General features: G+C 38.6%; 2 protein-coding genes across 3 annotated transcripts in view; one reads left to right on the top strand and one right to left on the bottom strand.

Annotated features, from left to right (window-relative positions):
- The first annotated feature begins 1,158 nt into the window (after positions 1-1,158).
- Positions 1,159-14,843, top strand: LOC140564347 (fibronectin type 3 and ankyrin repeat domains 1 protein-like). Its single transcript, XM_072689723.1, has 11 exons — positions 1,159-1,298; positions 3,606-3,786; positions 4,889-5,013; positions 7,116-7,197; positions 8,778-8,852; positions 9,008-9,073; positions 9,176-9,341; positions 12,110-12,253; positions 12,492-12,569; positions 12,689-12,733; positions 14,232-14,843. The coding sequence occupies exons 1-11, from the start codon at positions 1,289-1,291 to the stop codon at positions 14,268-14,270; spliced, it is 1,011 nt and encodes a 336-aa protein (XP_072545824.1). The 5' UTR covers positions 1,159-1,288; the 3' UTR covers positions 14,271-14,843.
- adam12b (ADAM metallopeptidase domain 12b) overlaps positions 14,381-17,683 on the bottom strand; it is a 90,040-nt gene continuing 86,737 nt past the window's right edge. For both annotated transcript variants that reach the window (XM_072689720.1, XM_072689722.1), the window contains exon 20: positions 14,381-17,601. In XM_072689720.1, coding sequence (XP_072545821.1) covers positions 17,562-17,601 — 40 coding nt within the window. In that variant the 3' untranslated portion in view covers positions 14,381-17,561. The remainder of the gene's footprint in view (positions 17,602-17,683) is intronic.

Raw genomic sequence — 17,683 nt, 5'->3', positions numbered from 1 at the left:
AGCAACCACGTGAAATATCTAACAATACCTAACATCTGCAACAGCACAAGCCCAAGCATCCACCTTGAATACTATAGCAACCACCTGGGACACCTTAGCAAACACTTGAAACTGTATAGGAACAACCTAGCAACCACCTCGGATTCCATAGCAACCATTTAACAAAACCATGTAGATTTACCCAAGTGACCGCATGGCAACTGCCTAGAAACTGCCTGGAAATGAAAACTGCAAGTGTTTTTTTTTCTTCTTCTGGAAATGAACTTATGGTTTACATATGTTGTTAATAAGTTTGTAACTGATATGAATTCATTAATATACTGCTTCACACTTTGCCTGTACTAGCCCTAAACCTAGCGGCCTCAGCGACTCTATACAGACACACTCTTGATGTCACTAAAGGAGCGCAGGGTTCGGGGTGCTGTTGGGGACAGACTCAAGGCTTTTACACACTTCTAGCTAAAACATTTTTGCTCAAGTAAATAAAAGTGAAATGTTAAGAAATAATAAATGTTTTATTTATAAATGAATAAACGTAAAAGCAAAACCTGAGCATCACATTGCTTCCATATATCAGTCAATGTCAAATATGGTGAAGAAGGGCATACATGTTTGAAAATGGATTTAAATGCATGTTCAAAAATAATAATAATAAAAATTATTTATTTACTGTTTATTTATTTGTTTTATCCATATGTGTCGTTATGTTTTTTTTATATTAAATATAAAAAATAATATATATATATATATATATATATATATATATATATATATATAATTTTATTATATATTTTTATATTTACAACTATATATTTGACTGTAAATTAACATATTTTATTACAATCTGTCAAGTAAAAAGAGACACGACCAGCGATTCCCACCAGAATGCTAATTTAGCTCGTATTATCAATCAGATGAACAAAAGCTCAGCCCTCAGTTTATATGCTGAGGGCTTCTTCGTTTAAACACTGGAATGAAGTGTGACTGGAAGGTCAAATTAATCTCAAATCTGAATCTGTATTAAAATGATGAATCATTTGAAGCCTAAAACTGATGTAACGCTGAACTGACAGGGTGCAGGTTACTGTGTAACTCACGCGCTCGCCCTGAATAGCCGTTCCCATAGCAACGGTAAACGGACCGGCCAGAGGCGCTGTGAATCCCTAACATCTGTAACACGAGCGCAAATCAGGATCACTGATTTAAACTCCACATCTGGAGAAGAACTAGAGCTAGACGACTACTCTGGCGCGTAGGAAGGTTACGGACACGCTGCACTGAAGCAACAATGAACGCAGGTAGTGTTTTATTCCAGCTGTTTTTGAACATTAACGTTAGCTGAGCGGAGCGGAGCGGAGCTAGCGTCAAACACCCCGAGTCACAGCACTGGCTGTCCGGGGTTATGGCGGGACAAGCTACTACCAGAACTTCATACTGTGGGGTAAAGGTTCTTGAACTAGACTAGAAGCTCTTATATTAAAAAGAAAGATAGGTTACAGTAAACCTGGTGAGTAAATGATGTTTAACTAACCGTCAGTGTTTCACTGAACGGCAGCTAGCGGAGGAGCTAACGAGCCCAGCAGACACAGTGCCAGCTAGCTAGCTACCTGCTCCGGCTCGCTGCTGCTTGTACAAACACCGAGGCAGGACTCCACACGCTGAAGTGATGCTTTAGTTGCAGTCAGTCAATTTTTAAAATTTTTAATACATTACTTTTTTATATCAGGAACTCATATATAATAACTGAATAATATATAGAATAATATATAAAAACTCATATATAGAACTGTAGTGTTTCCTTGATTAATCAATAACTGGAATGAAGTTCCACTAAACCTGTTCTGTAAAGTCCCTTCTCTAGAACTAAGCTTCACAATTACATATATATATATATTTTATATGCATGTTATATATTTGTTTCTAAAATCCAAAAAAAAACTAGGATTTCAAAGATGAGCTGATTGAAATAATATAAAAATATGTAAATGTAATTGTGAAGCTTGGTTCTAGAGAAAGGACTATGCAGAACATGTTACTGGAATATTATTCCAGTTATTGATTAATCAAGGAAACACTACAGTTTAACAGTTAGGAGTTAACCATAGAAAAAATATATGTACTAAAAAATCAATATATTGACTGCCAAACAACAAAATCATCATTTCAGCATGTAGAGTCCTGCCTCAGGACCTTAAAACGTCTTGAAGGTTTGTACAAGGAGCAGCGAGCCGTGGTTGATGTCCCCGAATGAGAAGAAAAGACAGGTGAAGAAATCTTTATCTAATGGTGCACTTCTTCATCCGTGATGTTGAGTTTTCTGGATCTTAGAAACAAATATATAACATGCATATAGCTATGTCCATGTTTCATGTATAAATGTCATTTTGTGAACCTTCTAATAAACAACAACAACAAAAAAGAAACTATTAAAGATTACAGTTGCAATATCTGTTTTTTTTTATTTTTTTTTCATTTTTTAAAAATGAAATGTTTAAAAATCATTGTTTAATTAAAATGTATTTGAAAAACTTAAGACATATTACATTTGTACATATTTTTTTCAAAAATAAACTACAAAACTCTTCAATTCAGAATTGTACATGAATGTATAAAATGTGTTTATAATAAGTAATATTTATCATGTATAATTAATACAAATGATTTAGAATACATACATAAACAATATTGTTTTCACACACACATATACACACACATAAATATATTGAATTGAATTAAATAAATAGAATTTTGCATAATATTTTATTCCTATCAAAGGCAAACTGACAAAATATTTGAATGCATATTAAAATCTAGATTTAGAGGGTATTTCAGTTTCAGTTTCTTAGGCCTAACTTAATTTACATTGACATTTACGGCAGTTAGCTGACGCTCTTATCCAGAGCGACTTACAAGGTTACTCGTATTACAGAGGGGGGCAATGTAGTGTTAGGAGTCTTGCCCAAGAACTCTTAATGTAGCACAGGATAATCAACCAGACCAGGGATTGTGCCTCTGCCGCCTACATGATGTTGTAGCTCCCTGGCAGGTTGTGGAGTTATCTGTTGAGACACACCAACCAGTCCTGTAACCTTCTTCCAATGCACTGTGTACTGTACTGTTTTCCATGCTCTAACAAACCTGCCTAACCATAAAGCAACATCTTCAACTGAATGTAGTGTGTTTTATCAGAAGAACACAACACTGTGTGTAGTGGGGTTTAGGTTAGATAAGCACTAGAGCTGGGAGAGCTTCCAGAGCTGGGAAAGTTTTGGATCTAACACTCGGTTTTGTTTGTGGTTGTAAGTGGTGAAATCTACCACAGGGTGGCACTCAAGCACTGCATCAAATATTAAGTACTCCAACAGTGTCCAACACAGGCATATTCAGTAAAGCCCAATCCTAGGCTTTGTTTTAATTCCAGTTTAGGCTTAATTCATGGTCTATTTATGTTTGTTTATTTTTTAGGGGGGTGGTGGGGGCGGTACACCGTAGAGAGTCATTAGGTGACTGTATCATTAGGTGACTGTAAAGCTGTAATCAGATGTTTTATAGTTGTCTGTAACTGTAGCTATTATACGTTATAATTGAGTTCTGCTTTGTTTCAGGTTCAGTCAGTGGAGACTGCAAGTCTTCTGAACCCATTGTGGTTGGAAAGATCAGTCACCACAGCATTGAGCTGAACTGGGGAAGTGGTGAGAATGACCGCAATGGCCCTACAGACAGTTGGACTCGCTTTTCTTTAGAGGAGATGGATCCCAAATCACACAATTATGGCACCATATACATGTTAGTGTTTCCTGTAACTTGTAATAAAAAATTACTATTCTGTTATTAATGCAGGCCTATCAAATCGTGTGTTGTATAGGGAGTGCAGACAAGCTCAGAAGGTGGAAGTTGCTAATGTACGCAGACACCACCAAGTGTTTCCTTCTTTTTCTCTATTGATTTGCTTATTATCATTAGAAACGTGCTGCTGACAGTTTTATTTAAGGGACGGTTTGATGACACAACTAAGGTATTGTACATAATGGGAATTCACAGGGTCCTGTTATACCTAGAACAGAAACAGAAATCTGATATAAGGCCACATATGCACATATACTGTATGTCCAAAATATTTTGTGCACATCCCTTCTAATGAATGCTTTCAGCTACTTTAAGTTGCACCCATTGCTGACACATGTGCCTATTGACTTCATAAATAACGCCATGGATGTGCTAGAAGGGTTTAAAGCCCCAGCATTGAGCTGTGGAACAGTGAAACTGTGTTCTCTGGAATGATGGTGCTCCATCCAGTACTTCTGGGATGAGTTGGGGAGTTAGGGATGAGGTGAGGTGAGGTGGTTATCATCCCACATCTTGTTCTCATTAATAGTCTTGACACTAAATGCAATCAAATACTCACAGCAATGCTCCAACATAAACTCTGATCAAGTGTCCCAATATTTTTTGTCCAATGCTAAATAGTTTTGATTGGTAGGTTAAAACATAAATGACATCGAAATGCTCCAATAACCAAAATACATTCTTTTTTTACATTGACTTTCATTTAATTTAGGAGATACAGGTTATTGCATGGCATCAATGATTTTTGATTGATTGCAGTGTTTGTTATTTTTTTTGGTCATGGCCGATATATGGCTGAAATAATGGCCAATTTCAAATAAGTTGGCATATATGTCACACATATTTCAATATGTGGCAATTATATGTTGTGATATAAGGCAAGTATATAAATTGTAATTATACGTCATATATTTGAAATCTATGTATTGCCATATGTCAGGTATCTATATGGTATGGTATTCTGCTTTTTCTGTGTATTATTTGCATATTTTGTACAGACTGTCCTTTTGGCCACTAATTGATGTTTTGTGCTTTTCCCCAGTGGCTACAGCACCCATCATGTTGTTGAGGGACTAGAGCCCAGCACACTGTATAAATTTAGGCTGAGGATTACCAGACCCAATGGAGAATGCAGCCTCAGCCCTGCTGTCTCAGTTACCACGTCTCGTAAGTCTTTTCTTTTCAGCTTGAACCTTTATTTTTGTTTTATGTCTGAAGTTACTGCAGTGGCTTTCGACTTAGACCTGGAACAACCCTATTCTGATCATTTTGCTCCTAAACACCCAGACCTAACCATTCAATCAGCCAATTAACAGGAATTGAAAGTAGGAGTGTTAAGCTTTGTCGTTTTCTTACATTTTGTGACTGGGCGGTTCAGACGTCATATTAAAAACAGACCAAATCTGGTTTGTGTGGTTAGTCCACAGTACATAGTGGTTGCCACAGTAACAACACAGACTTGGGCATACTGACCAAGAAAGGGCAGGCAAAAGTCAAATTTTAGAGCTTAGATGTTTATGTGTAACACTTTTTAACTATAACTAGTCAACAGTACAATCACATTATATTTTACAACATCGTTTCACTTCTTATTATCTACAAAATGAACAAAGATCACAGATCATTAGCGTAGACCAGCCAGGTCAGCAGATTTGATAACATTAGCTAAAAAGCTAACAGGCTCTTCTAGGCTTTAAACTGACAAACGTACTGAAGCAGTCACTGTAAAACTACAATATACACAGTAGAAAAGGTGTGTGTGTTTAATCTAATGAAGTGTAATCTATGAATGTGCACCATTGTCGCACATTCTGACATCGAGAACCACCCCGGCCCAATCTGACTGGTCACGTGTAGCAAGGCTTTTGAAACCACATACAAGTTTGACCGCAATACAGTTGGAAAAGGTTGGACTTCATGTGATGTTTTGCAAAATTGGATATGCCAGAACATTGCATTTGAGCAGCCTTTCTGAACTAAGCCTTAGAGCAGAGACAACACTGAGCTGCGCAGAGCAACTCTAGATGAAAACATGCCGCTCTGTGTAGCCTTGTATTCCACTGTTTGTAGCTCCTTTGCAAGGCTGAGTAACAAGTAAATCAGCGTAGGAGTTCACTGAACTGCTTGTGTTTCAAAAGAGCAGTTATCACAGTTACTAGGCTGGGCCTGGAAACTGGGGAGGATGACTGCAGTGAGCTGACTGAACCTGCGGAAAAAAAAGACACTGACTTCAATGATATAACAGCATTGCTGGATTTACATGATGTTGATTTGTGTTTTATATTTGGTACATTAAGTATGACCAGGGGTGGTATTTTGGAAGAATTAAAGATCTTAAATAGCTCTCATTATATTTGTAAATGTGCGCAAAAGCCATAAACCAGTGGTGTCCATTCTTATCCACAAAGGGCCAGTATGACTGCAGGGATTTTTTTTGTGAATATATTTTTATTGTTTTTCAAAAACAAGATGATAAAATAAATAAATAAATAAAATAAAAGGGGGGAGGGGAAAGGAAAATATATATACATATATACATACATACATATACATACAGATCCACATAAAAAAAATAGATAAATAAGTATATAAATAAATAACAATACAATTTTACACCACACAAAGCTTCATGTCTGATTAGACAAATCCCTAACAAAGTCAATAGCCTCGGACCACAGTTGAACCGTGGCTGCCCTGGCATGATGTAATCTGGCAGTAATTCGCTCTAGTTTAAGAACATCCAAATAATAATGTATAAATAAAGGTTTTATAAGAACACCCTGCTCAATCCTGAATTTTAAGGTATTTTTTTGGCAGCCGTACTAGCAGCCATTAACACTTTTTTCTCACGGATGGTGACTGCAGGTTTTTGTACCAACAAAGCAGGAGTACACATGGTCCATTGTTTGAAGACTGATATCGACTGATTAAACAAATGGACTAAGTGTGCTCCTGCTTGATTGGATTGAAAACTTGCACACCAGCCCTTCAGGGATGAGATTGGACACCCCTGGCCTAAACTGATTCTGGCTCACTATTCCTACTTGGAGATGTTTGCTGAATATGGGCCCTGAGCTGAATTTCAAAGTGACCTGATATGAATCTGATAGATGTTTTTAATCCACTGGTCCCAGTATGCTCCTCGAGCCATGCTGTCACCAGTAACAAGCGCACAATGCAGCCCTGAAGACATTTCCATGGTTACGTAGTATTTGCCAACTGAAACCAAACATATCCGTTAATTGACCTGTCACTATAACGCTCCTCAGGGGAGCCTCTGAGCTGCAAACACCTTCACCAAGCTGTGAACAGGAACGATGAAGAGGAACTGATCAGAGTGCTGCAGTCTGGGTGAGTGGGCTCAGTGGCCAAACATGGGAGTTATAAATCATAGAGAGATTCAATAGTTACACATCATACAAGTTGCAGTTCTGCTAGATACTGTTACTTATTACAGATAATGTATAATATGTATTATTATTCATCTTATATATTATTGTGCACTTAAACATACACCGTCAAGCCAAAACATGATGACCACTCACAGGTGAAGTGAATTACATGGATTATCAATTTTCAAAAGGGCTAGTCATTATAGTATATATAGACAGCTCACTTGAAATGGCTAGGTTTGTGTGTTTCTCACAATTAGGAATGGTGATTACCGATACTGATAGTGGTCCAAAAAAAAAGGACAAACCATGTATCGATGATGGGATGTTGGGCTGTCCTGTCTGGTTATAACCAAACATTGCAGACCACATACAACCCCAAAGGCCACACTGCAGGCATTGTTTAGCAGTGATTTGAGGAACATGATAAAGAGGTCAAGGTGTTGTCCTGGCCTTTAAATTCCCTAGATCTCAATCCAATTCAATCCAAGCGCCTGTGGGATGTATAGGAACAACAAGTCCGATCCATGGAGGCCCCAAGCATATTAAGAAGGTGGTCATAAAGTTTTGGCTCATTGGTGTTAACAATTAAAGAAAATCAGTAAAGTAGAACAGAGCAGTAGTCCATAAACAAACCAGTAAATCAAGAAAATGCATGTGTCTGTAGCGTTTTTTTTTCATCTACCAAAAAACAGTGACATAGCAAACCATGAGATTAGCTTGTCTAGCTTGTATAAAGCAATCACAATTCTCTTACCAGTTGGAACGGCAACTGGAGAAACGACACTTCAGATGGTCCGTTCATGACACACAGCTTTTCAAAAGTTGCCTTTTTGAAACACAGAACTGAAAGCTTGTCTGAAAAATCCGTCTGCAGTGCTTTCCCAGAACTGCTTGGTGCATTTGTGCTCCCTGATGTACACTGTTAAAAGTTTAGGGAAGGAGGATCTTTTAGGGGTTCTTCAATTTAAAACTGTGGAGGAACCTCATAAGGTGCTTTAAGGAACCTTCAGTGAACCTTTTTCTTCTAAAAACCTTTTCTTGAAGGTTCCTCCACAGTTTCAAATTGAAGGACCTCCAAAAGTTGATACTTTTAACAGTGCATGGTGAAAGTCAACAGGGTGGCACAGAGATTTCAGCCTTCAGCTCGTCATGCCTGGCGTCTCTGGTCTGCAAACAACAAACCAGCCATAGAAAGACTGCAAATGGCTGTGAAGATAATTCTGCTAAAACCAAAGATTGTGCTAAATCTCTGAATTTTGCTTGTTTTAAAGCTGCTCATAATCATTCACATTACTGTAGTGGATGGATGGTAGTGGACTTCCATCACATTTTTTAAATTCCATAATTGTGCATAACATTTGCAAAACGTTTGAATAGAAAACTGGCTTATGATACTGTAGCTGTACTTATTTTTAGGGTGTCAAGAATGATGAAAAAAACATTCTGGTGTGAAACTTCATGTGTTTATGATACTAATGTAAGCCCTAATCTAAATGCACTAATAATGCGGTTTTCACCATGCCTTACGTCCCTCAGCACGGTGAATGTGAATGTTTGTGACAAACTGGGCTTCACACCGCTCATGGTGGCAGCACAGAAAGGTTTTGGCAGGTAAAAGTTTTTTTTCCAACTGAATGTTCTTAAAAAAGATGCTTCACTTGTCAAACATGTATCAGGTTCTCTTCCATTAAAAGTAATGTCATGCACTGGGAGTTAAAAATAAGCCCTGACATCCATCACACTGATGGGAACATTGTGAACTGTAGATTGGTTCGTAAGTTGGTGGATCATGGTGCTGATATTCACGTGAAGAATGGCAGCGGCAAAGACAGGTCAGTTGGGAGATTCCTTTCTATCAGACACAATCAGAATAATGTCCTCATAATAAGCTCATCATTAACACCTTCCTGAGATGTGTTGTGTCTTTCTGTCAGTCTAATGCTGGCCTGTTATGCTGGACACTTGGACATCGTGCAGTATCTGCGTAAGTTCGGGGCCACATGGCAGTCTCGGGACATGGGCGGATGCACCCCACTCCACTGGGCGGCAGATGGGGGACACCTTCCTGTTATTGCGTACATGATTCAGGATGGCTGTGAGGTCAGCAAATATCGAGCTTGTGTCCGCTTAAAGACGCTGAACTCTATCTCTGTCAGTTTATTGCACTGTTAACTACCACATAAAGTCATTTTTCTTTAAAAAGAAAAGAAAACCCTAAACATAAAACTCATACACCAATCACACATTTAAATCACTGACACATGAAGGACCAATAGCATATTAGACAGGAAGCTGGCTTATCAGTGTATACAGTGGAATATTATAAATATTTTAATTTAAAAGTGGCGTAACACAGTTACTCAGGTTAGTTTGTGTGGTCAGACAGAAGCCTTTAGGAGCTCCACCCACACCACCACACTGGCAACAAATACTTCCCCCCCTAAGTCTCCCATCTTTGACAGAATATTTACAGCTCATCGTTTTACTAGTAAACGAAATGTTCTACAATTCAAAGCGTTCTCCAAAAATGCTGCTTCACACAATCAAAGATTGACAGAATTTGGCAAACTCACAATAGTTTCTATCATATTTTCTCTACGTGTTCAGGCCTGTTCACACTAAGTCCGATTTTACTGTCAAAAAACGCTTAGAACCAAACACGTATATTCATGTCTTTCACACTGTGTCTGAAACTTGATGGACTGCGACGTTGTGTACATTTTTAAGTCAGGGCCTGTGCCCATTCTGCATTTTACAGATGCGTTTAAATCAGGTTAACCAATCTGAGCTTTGTTGTCATGGTTGCAGACCAAAGAATTAAGTATTAAGATGGCAGCAAAACAGCTCCTATACTGTTTATATGCTGACTATAAAAATGTGGAGGTAAAGAAAATATATGGCGGAGCAGAGCTGAAAGGCAGCAGAATTACTGTGAGAAATTTACAGAGACTTTATGTCCACAAAGAACTGCAAATTATAGCTTCCTTGCTAATGAGCGCTCGTGTGGAGGAGGGAAATTAAAGAGTGGTATGAAAGCTCCACAGCATAACAAACACTGCTTTCTTGAAATAACGGTTTAATTAATTTGAGATCTTGCAATTTTTTTGGACATTGAGCCACCCCATTACCACCTCCCCATCACCACCTGTGTACATGTAGACCAATAGTGGTGGCAAGAAGGCAGGATGTAAACAGACATGTTTAATGCAGTAAAATTCCACACACAGAATGTAGAAGCAAACACTAATGTTTTAAAACCGGTGTTAAATATATATATATATATATGTATAACCACCATAGATATAGGGGCATTATGAAACTGCCCAGAACTTGGTAAGAAGGAGGCTGAAAAGAGGACTGGCATTCGTAGTGTGCTGTACAGCGTACAGCGTGTGCTCTGTGGGGCGTTTAGCCGCTGGGAGCTCTTGCTTGAAGTCCGTTTCAGTAGCCAATTTGTACTGCATGTCAGAGAGCTGTAATCTGAGAGCTATATCGGTCAGTAGCGCTGCTGGGGCAGTAAGAAGCTGAGCTCTGTGTTTGCTGTGGTGACACTCCAGTGTGTCGCTAGTTCCCTCTCAAACAGACTCTGACTGTTTGCTCTGAGAGTGGAAAGCCAAGAGATTTACATTCAGTGTGTTTATTCTGTCACAGACCACAGAAAAGGGGAAAGCGCAGGTCCCACGTTGGTAAACCAAGGTCAGAAAACCTCTAGGCCCTTATACACTATATGTCCAAATGTTTGTTTAGGACACCCCTTCTAATGAATACATTCAGTTACTTTAAGTTGCACCCATTGCGGACAGAGATGTGCACATGCACACACACACACACACACATACGGCTTGTCTAGTCCCTTTGGAGCTGATAGACAATTTAAATTAATGCTAGGTGTAGGCTAGAGGATTTTGAAGCCCCCCAGCATTGAGCCGTGGAGCAGTGGAACCGTGTTCTCTGATGATGGTGCTCCATCCAGTACTTTTTAATAAAATCCTCACAGCATTGCTTCAAAAATCTAATAGAATGCCTGTCCTGGACAGTAGAGACAGTTACTCCAACAAAAGCAGGATAAAATCTTGTCTAAAACCCTTGATTTCAGAAAGGAGCAGGTGTCCCAATATTTTTGTCCATACTGGTGCATAGCTTATAAAAATACTTTGATTTCTTAAATGAATTATGTTGTTTTGATAAGACATTTTGTTTTCTCAACACCTCTGGAAGACAGGGTCTGCTATGTTGTGATAATGTTATCAGTATCATGAGATCCCTTTAAGATATTTTTAAGTACAGAGGAAGTAATCAGAGGGTCTGTTTACACCTGCCATTAACATGTGCGTTTTATCTTGACAGTATCTGGATCTACTCTGAGCGGATTCTCTTTACACTTGTCATTAAAATGCAGTGTTACCAGATGAGCTCTGACTTTACTTTCTTGAGTAAAAAGCTCACCAACACGTGCATTCTTTTGCGTTGAACTTCCTGTAAACACTGGAATACACTTGTATTAATTGTGGACGAGAGCCGTCTCTGACAACCTCAGAAAGTGGTGTGAGTGATCCAGTTGTAGTCTGATCACAATGCGTCTTGGGGGTGTTTAACATTTGGTGATTTGGTGATCGGAACACATTCGGATTTCACTTGTCTGCATGAAAAGCCAGGTGTAATGTCAGGTGTAAACAGGCTCAGAATGTGGTAGTTCAGTTAGGTGAAAAAATCTGCCTTTAAGCTGTTATCATTGAGATGGGGTAGATCTGAACCTCATATCTTTCTAGCTTCCAATGGAACGAAACGGATATACAATGTTCTTGCATGACAGCGACGATTTGTTAAAGCTATAGCAGAACTCCTGTAAGCTGTGTGTTGCTTATCAGCTGGATGTGAGGGATACCGTATCTCATTGGACTCCCCTCATGAGAGTGTCCGCAGTAGGCGGGAACGCTGCAGTGGCCTCACTCCTCATCCGTGCCGGCGCTGACGTCAATGTCCGCGACAAAGATGGAAAGACGCCACTTATGGTACGTTGGAGGTTCGTCATGGCCTTGTTCATAAGAGCAGTCTTGATTTAATTCTAAATTAGTTCAGAAGTTCTCAACATCTGTCTCTGAATGATGTACAGTAAAAACACAGTGTTTACGCATTGAGCACTTCAGTGCATGCAGCACTCTGCAAATGAATGTTTTATTAAGTTATTTAATGCGTGATGCTTAAATAAACATGGAAGCTCCTTTTTTAAAGCAGTGTTCTCTAAATTAGGTCGCTGTGCTGAACAATCATGAGGAGCTGGTGGAACTCCTGCTGGACAACGGGGCTGACCAGCATGTGAAGAATGAGGTTTAAAAAGAAAACACAGTTATTTGAGATGGAGAATGTGGCATGAACCAAATAAGTTCTCCTACTGCCCCATATTCTTTAAAAGATCTCACATGTGTTGTGTTTTTATTCCACTCTAGTTTGGATCTGGTGCAGCAGAAATGGCCAAAGCATTTGGAAGGCAGGTAAGTGTATCTGCATACAAAGATCTTGATCATTATTTGACATTTAAGCCTCATATTTTGCATTTGGTGAAAAATCTTCATGTTGGCAGTTTTGATGTCTCTGTCTGGCCAGCATGAGCAAATGATCAGTTCTCTCCAGAGTTTTCTTGACCTCATCTTGACCTCCACAGCTCGCTTCAACTGCAATTTCTTAACAACGGTCTATACTGTTGAAACCACATTTTAAATTTTGTATGTAATGAAAGACAGAAACTGTGCTTGGATGCGTCATAGATACTCACCTGACATTCAACTGACCGCCTATTAAATGCATCCGAACTCTAAGTTGAATGGAATTGGGATGGGATTGTCTACTGAATGTAACCCTATACTTAACCCTAACCTTAACCTTTTAGGGTTAGGAATATATTTAGGGTTTAGATTAGGTTAAGGGTTAGGGTTAGGATTAAGATTAGGATTAGGATTTAGGGTTGATTCAAGGGTAAGGTTAAGGTTAGGTTTAGGGTTTACATGTTAGGTGTAGGTTATATACATATACATTAAATAGCCAGTCATTTACATTCAACTTAGATTTCAGTTGCATTTAATACATATTCTGTTGAATGTTAGTTGAATGTCAGGTGCAAGCATCTATAATGGACCATCCGAGTAAAGTGATACTAAGGAAAAGACAAGATGCATCATTAGATGCATTGAGATTAAATAAACACTCCTCAGACTTTCAGTTACATCTCAACAGCATACCAATGATGTAGCAGCAGTGAAGCATCTGAATACATTCTGTAGCTTATTAAAAGATATTTAATTAATAAGATTTGTTTTTGATCAGTTAATTTTCTGAATTCTGAATTTCCTTGATTTGGCAAGTCCAAGTTCAGATCTGTAGACATTCACCTAAGAAATCACTGATCATCTAACAGCTGTAATATAGACCATCTCACCCTCCTCAGCCAGAAGTTATAGACTTGCTGCCGACACCAGTCTGGAACTAGAGTTTAACTGGATTAGGGGGCAAGTTTGAGGGTTAAGATTAGGTTTTGGGTTGAGGTTAAGGTTAACATTAGGGCCAGGATTAGGATTAGGTTTTTAGCTGAGGTTAAGGTTAGGATAAGGATCAGGGTTAGGGTTGGAGTTAGGTTTTGGGTTGAGGTTAAGGTTAGGATAAGGATCAGGGTTAGGGTTAGGATTAGGGCCTGGATGAAGGTTAGGGTTAAGTAAGGCTGGGTTAGCTTCTGCTTAATAAAAGTAACATATTAAGGGTAACATAATAAGTCTACTTAATGTCATCAATGCATCCTCCAGATGTTTACCTCAGTGTATTCAGGGGCTTCACTGCTGCAACGTCACTGATATGTGATTGATGTGTTATTTGTTACTAATACTCTGTTAAGAGTTTATTGCTCATCTACAAAGGACCTCTCAGAATAAAGGCTTACTGTTGTATTTGTTTTTAACATTTATGTTCCATCATGAAAACATTTCTCTGACTCTTTTCCAGAACATCATCGACCTGCTGGAGGGGAGGAAGATCCTCTAGATGGACATTTGCATATATATGATCATATATGTAAAATTTTAAGCCCCAAAATATTTTAAATGTATGTATGGATACAGTTAAACATATTCTACATAATATTTTAATGTCAGGACATTGATTTTATTTTGCAATAACATTCATTCTCACATTCATTTACACAAAATACACAGTCAGAAGGCGATGATGCAAAGTAAAGCCTTGTTTATTCATTTGTTGTATCATTCTGTTAAGCCTTAGAATACTGCTTTTAAATGAAGTGTTTGAATGATACCAAGCAGCCAGTTACCGTTCAGGTTCACTGGCAATTTCACGAGTTGGAAATGAATAGTATTTAAGCTCGATAGAATATAAAAACAATGACTTAATGAAAAAAAACAAAATCAGTACAAAAACTGAAGTATCATTCCGATGGCAAAGAAATGGCTTCCTGTATGAAGGCTATCAAAAAAGAGGCTGACGAAAGTGCCAGGGATACTTTCATAAAAAATAAAACAACTACAAACAAAAACGCACACAGATGAAAACATTTAAACAGATGTTAATATGCAAATATGCTTTCAGACTAAATTATGTAACAAAAAAAAAAGATTTACAAATAAAAAAGTAAAAGCATTTTAACACAGCTCGGTCAGCGTGAGTCATGTCATTTCTAAACAGTAAAGGTTATCAGTATTGAGGATATCAGCAATACATACAGAATGAAAAAAGTGTAAAAAAAAAAAAAAGGTTTCATAAACATGAATTATTTTGCTCAAACAAGACAGTGGCTGTGATATGTGCCAGTTTTACCTCAGGCAGTAAAGTTCAGTCAAACAATACAGGTTAACTATGTGCAGTGGTCAAGAACATCTCAGAGGGAAGTGTGTGTTCAACCGACAACCGGGGGCAACCCCTTTCATTTTTGTAATAATAAGTGATTTATAAGACTATTTGATGATAAACACAAAAGGCTGGTTTCCCAGACAGGGATTAAACCTTGTCGTAGACTGTGTTTTCCTTTCAATGGACAATCTTCACTTGCAGTCCTTCACTAGCACTCAATGTCTAGTGTTGCAACTCCAGATTTGGACTCAAACCACTATTTTTAGCTCTCTTGTTAAGTCTGTTAGCTCTGTTCTCTCTGATCAGTTAGAGCAACATTATGTAACATTTCTACCTTAAAATAACTGTGATGCTCCACTGATTTATAATATGGAGAACTGCATCGCAATCATGGCGTAACGCTGTGTAACCAGAGTCATATTTGTGTAAAATCCTGTAATATTACTGTAACACATCAGTCCACATGATTCCTTTACTCTCAGTGACTGTTCTGTGTCTTTCAGCTTGTCCAGAAAAATGTGTCCTTAATTGTGACTCAAAGCACAAATTACACTTCCAGACTGTAGGGGGAGCCCGGGAGCAAGAAATGCCATTTTTCCATTGTGTTGCTTTAACATCTGGGCCAGTCACATCCCATGTTTCTGGTCATCTATCGTACAACATCTTCCATCCTCAAGAAAACTGTAGGACATGAACTGCTCTACTGATCACCAAATGCAGCCCTAGGTCATTCCCCTAATTTATTATGTTTCTTGATATGCTAGTTCTTTAGTCAGCATTTTATTATCCATAGCATTTACCAATACATACATTTAGAATGTCATGAATATCAAGAGGTTCCCACACATCACTGTAGGCGTTACCTAACAGCTAACAGCTGGTAGCAGTTTGCTACTAAGCTAGTTTAACAATGTTCATTCTGAAGATGATGCGAGTGATGTCACTTTGTTATAATTTTAACATTTTCTCCAAATATTTTGCAAGCTTCAAATTTCAGTTTTATAAACTTCAAACATCTCTCGCTGCTTAAATGCTGATAACGCTTGTTTGTGTTTAGTACTCCCAGCAATGACCACAGCATACAGCATTACCAACCAACCAAAAAAAGGAATATAATATTCCAACCTGTGGATGGAAGGAAAATACTGAAAAGAGAGAAATTGTCCTTAAGTGAAGTCACATTAACCAAAAGCCGGTGGAATAGGAGTTGCAACTTTATGGGAGGCTTGTTTTCGCTTTGTTTTTTTGTTTTTTTGCCAGGATGGAGGCAACCCTTTGCACCCATGCTCCTTTCCATGATTCTCATGTATGAAAACATTCTGTGTTAGTGTTTTTGTGAGTCTGCAGGTACAGTTCCCGAAAGTAGAGCCATGTGTTGGGCAACCGAAGTCCCAGTGTTGATGCAAAACAGCAGAAATCTGGCACCAGCATTAGCATGTTTTATGTGTCTTTTGAGATGCTGATGCAAGTGTTCACATGCCACAGCCAACACTTCCAGTGGTAGAGAGAAATAAAACCCTCCACGGCTGACTGGGAAGTAGATACAATACATACAGCTATAACTACAAACTAAAGCAGTGATCGAACAGGGATGTTACCGCTAGATCTGTATGAAACAGGCTTGGTCTATTCGGAAGGTTTGATCCCAGCCTTGATCATGTTGATAAGGATACAGCACAAACTCTGACAGCTTCACAGCTTGCAAAGTGATTCACGTTGGCAATTCTTGTAGTGCTGTAAGGAATGATGTCATCGTTTCATTTAAGACTTGAGCAGCTCCACTTCTGCAACAACAGGGCCTTTCCCCAAACACGCTTGAGGAAAACAAGCCGTGTTTGGCTTCAAGTTTCTGGATCTTAGGTTCTTAAAGGAACAGAACGTTTCTGGCTCACTCATGGTTCCTCGCTATAGGATAATTTGACTTCTTCAACCTGCTCTAATGTCTTAAATGGATAGTGTTCACACTCCAGTTTCTAAGTCACTCTGGTTGCTTTCAAGTAGGCCTAGATCTATTTCTTTTCACAGCACCCACTCATAATTCATAATAACATGATGATGATCATTGATTATTCTCCCGATAGGAGAAAAACAAACATGAGCATGAATAGAAGCATTTACTCCTGTGATCTTGAATTGACAAGTGTCCATAGTGTTGACAGAAAGAGGAGCACAAACATGGTAATAAAAAAAGTTCACAATGATGCTACCATACAAAAAATGGTGACCACAGTGCATTGTGTTCTTCGGACAATAAATATACATCTTAAACAGTTCTGCAGTACCTGAGTGAGGACACTGAGCACCTTTTCTGAGGCACAGCACCAAGGCTCAGCTCCTTTCTCTCTGAGACTCAGAGACACTCCGAGGAGTTCCGCAGAGGTGACCAGTGGGTCCAATAGAGTTTTCATAGTGCAAATAAATGTGTTCTTACGCTGGTGGGATTTGTCCTCATCTCACTGGGACTTCATGTCAGCGCTCATATAAAGACTGTGGTAGCCTTGGAGGTGGCCTGAAAAGTTAGCAGAAGCTCGTTAATTTCCAAGCTTAATTCAAGTCTTTGAATCTTCAAATCTCATAGATCTCACAGCTCT

Source organism: Salminus brasiliensis, chromosome 10 (genome assembly GCF_030463535.1).
Source record: "Salminus brasiliensis chromosome 10, fSalBra1.hap2, whole genome shotgun sequence".
Taxonomy (NCBI): domain Eukaryota; kingdom Metazoa; phylum Chordata; class Actinopteri; order Characiformes; family Bryconidae; genus Salminus; species Salminus brasiliensis.
This window is presented reverse-complemented; position numbering and strand designations above follow the sequence as displayed.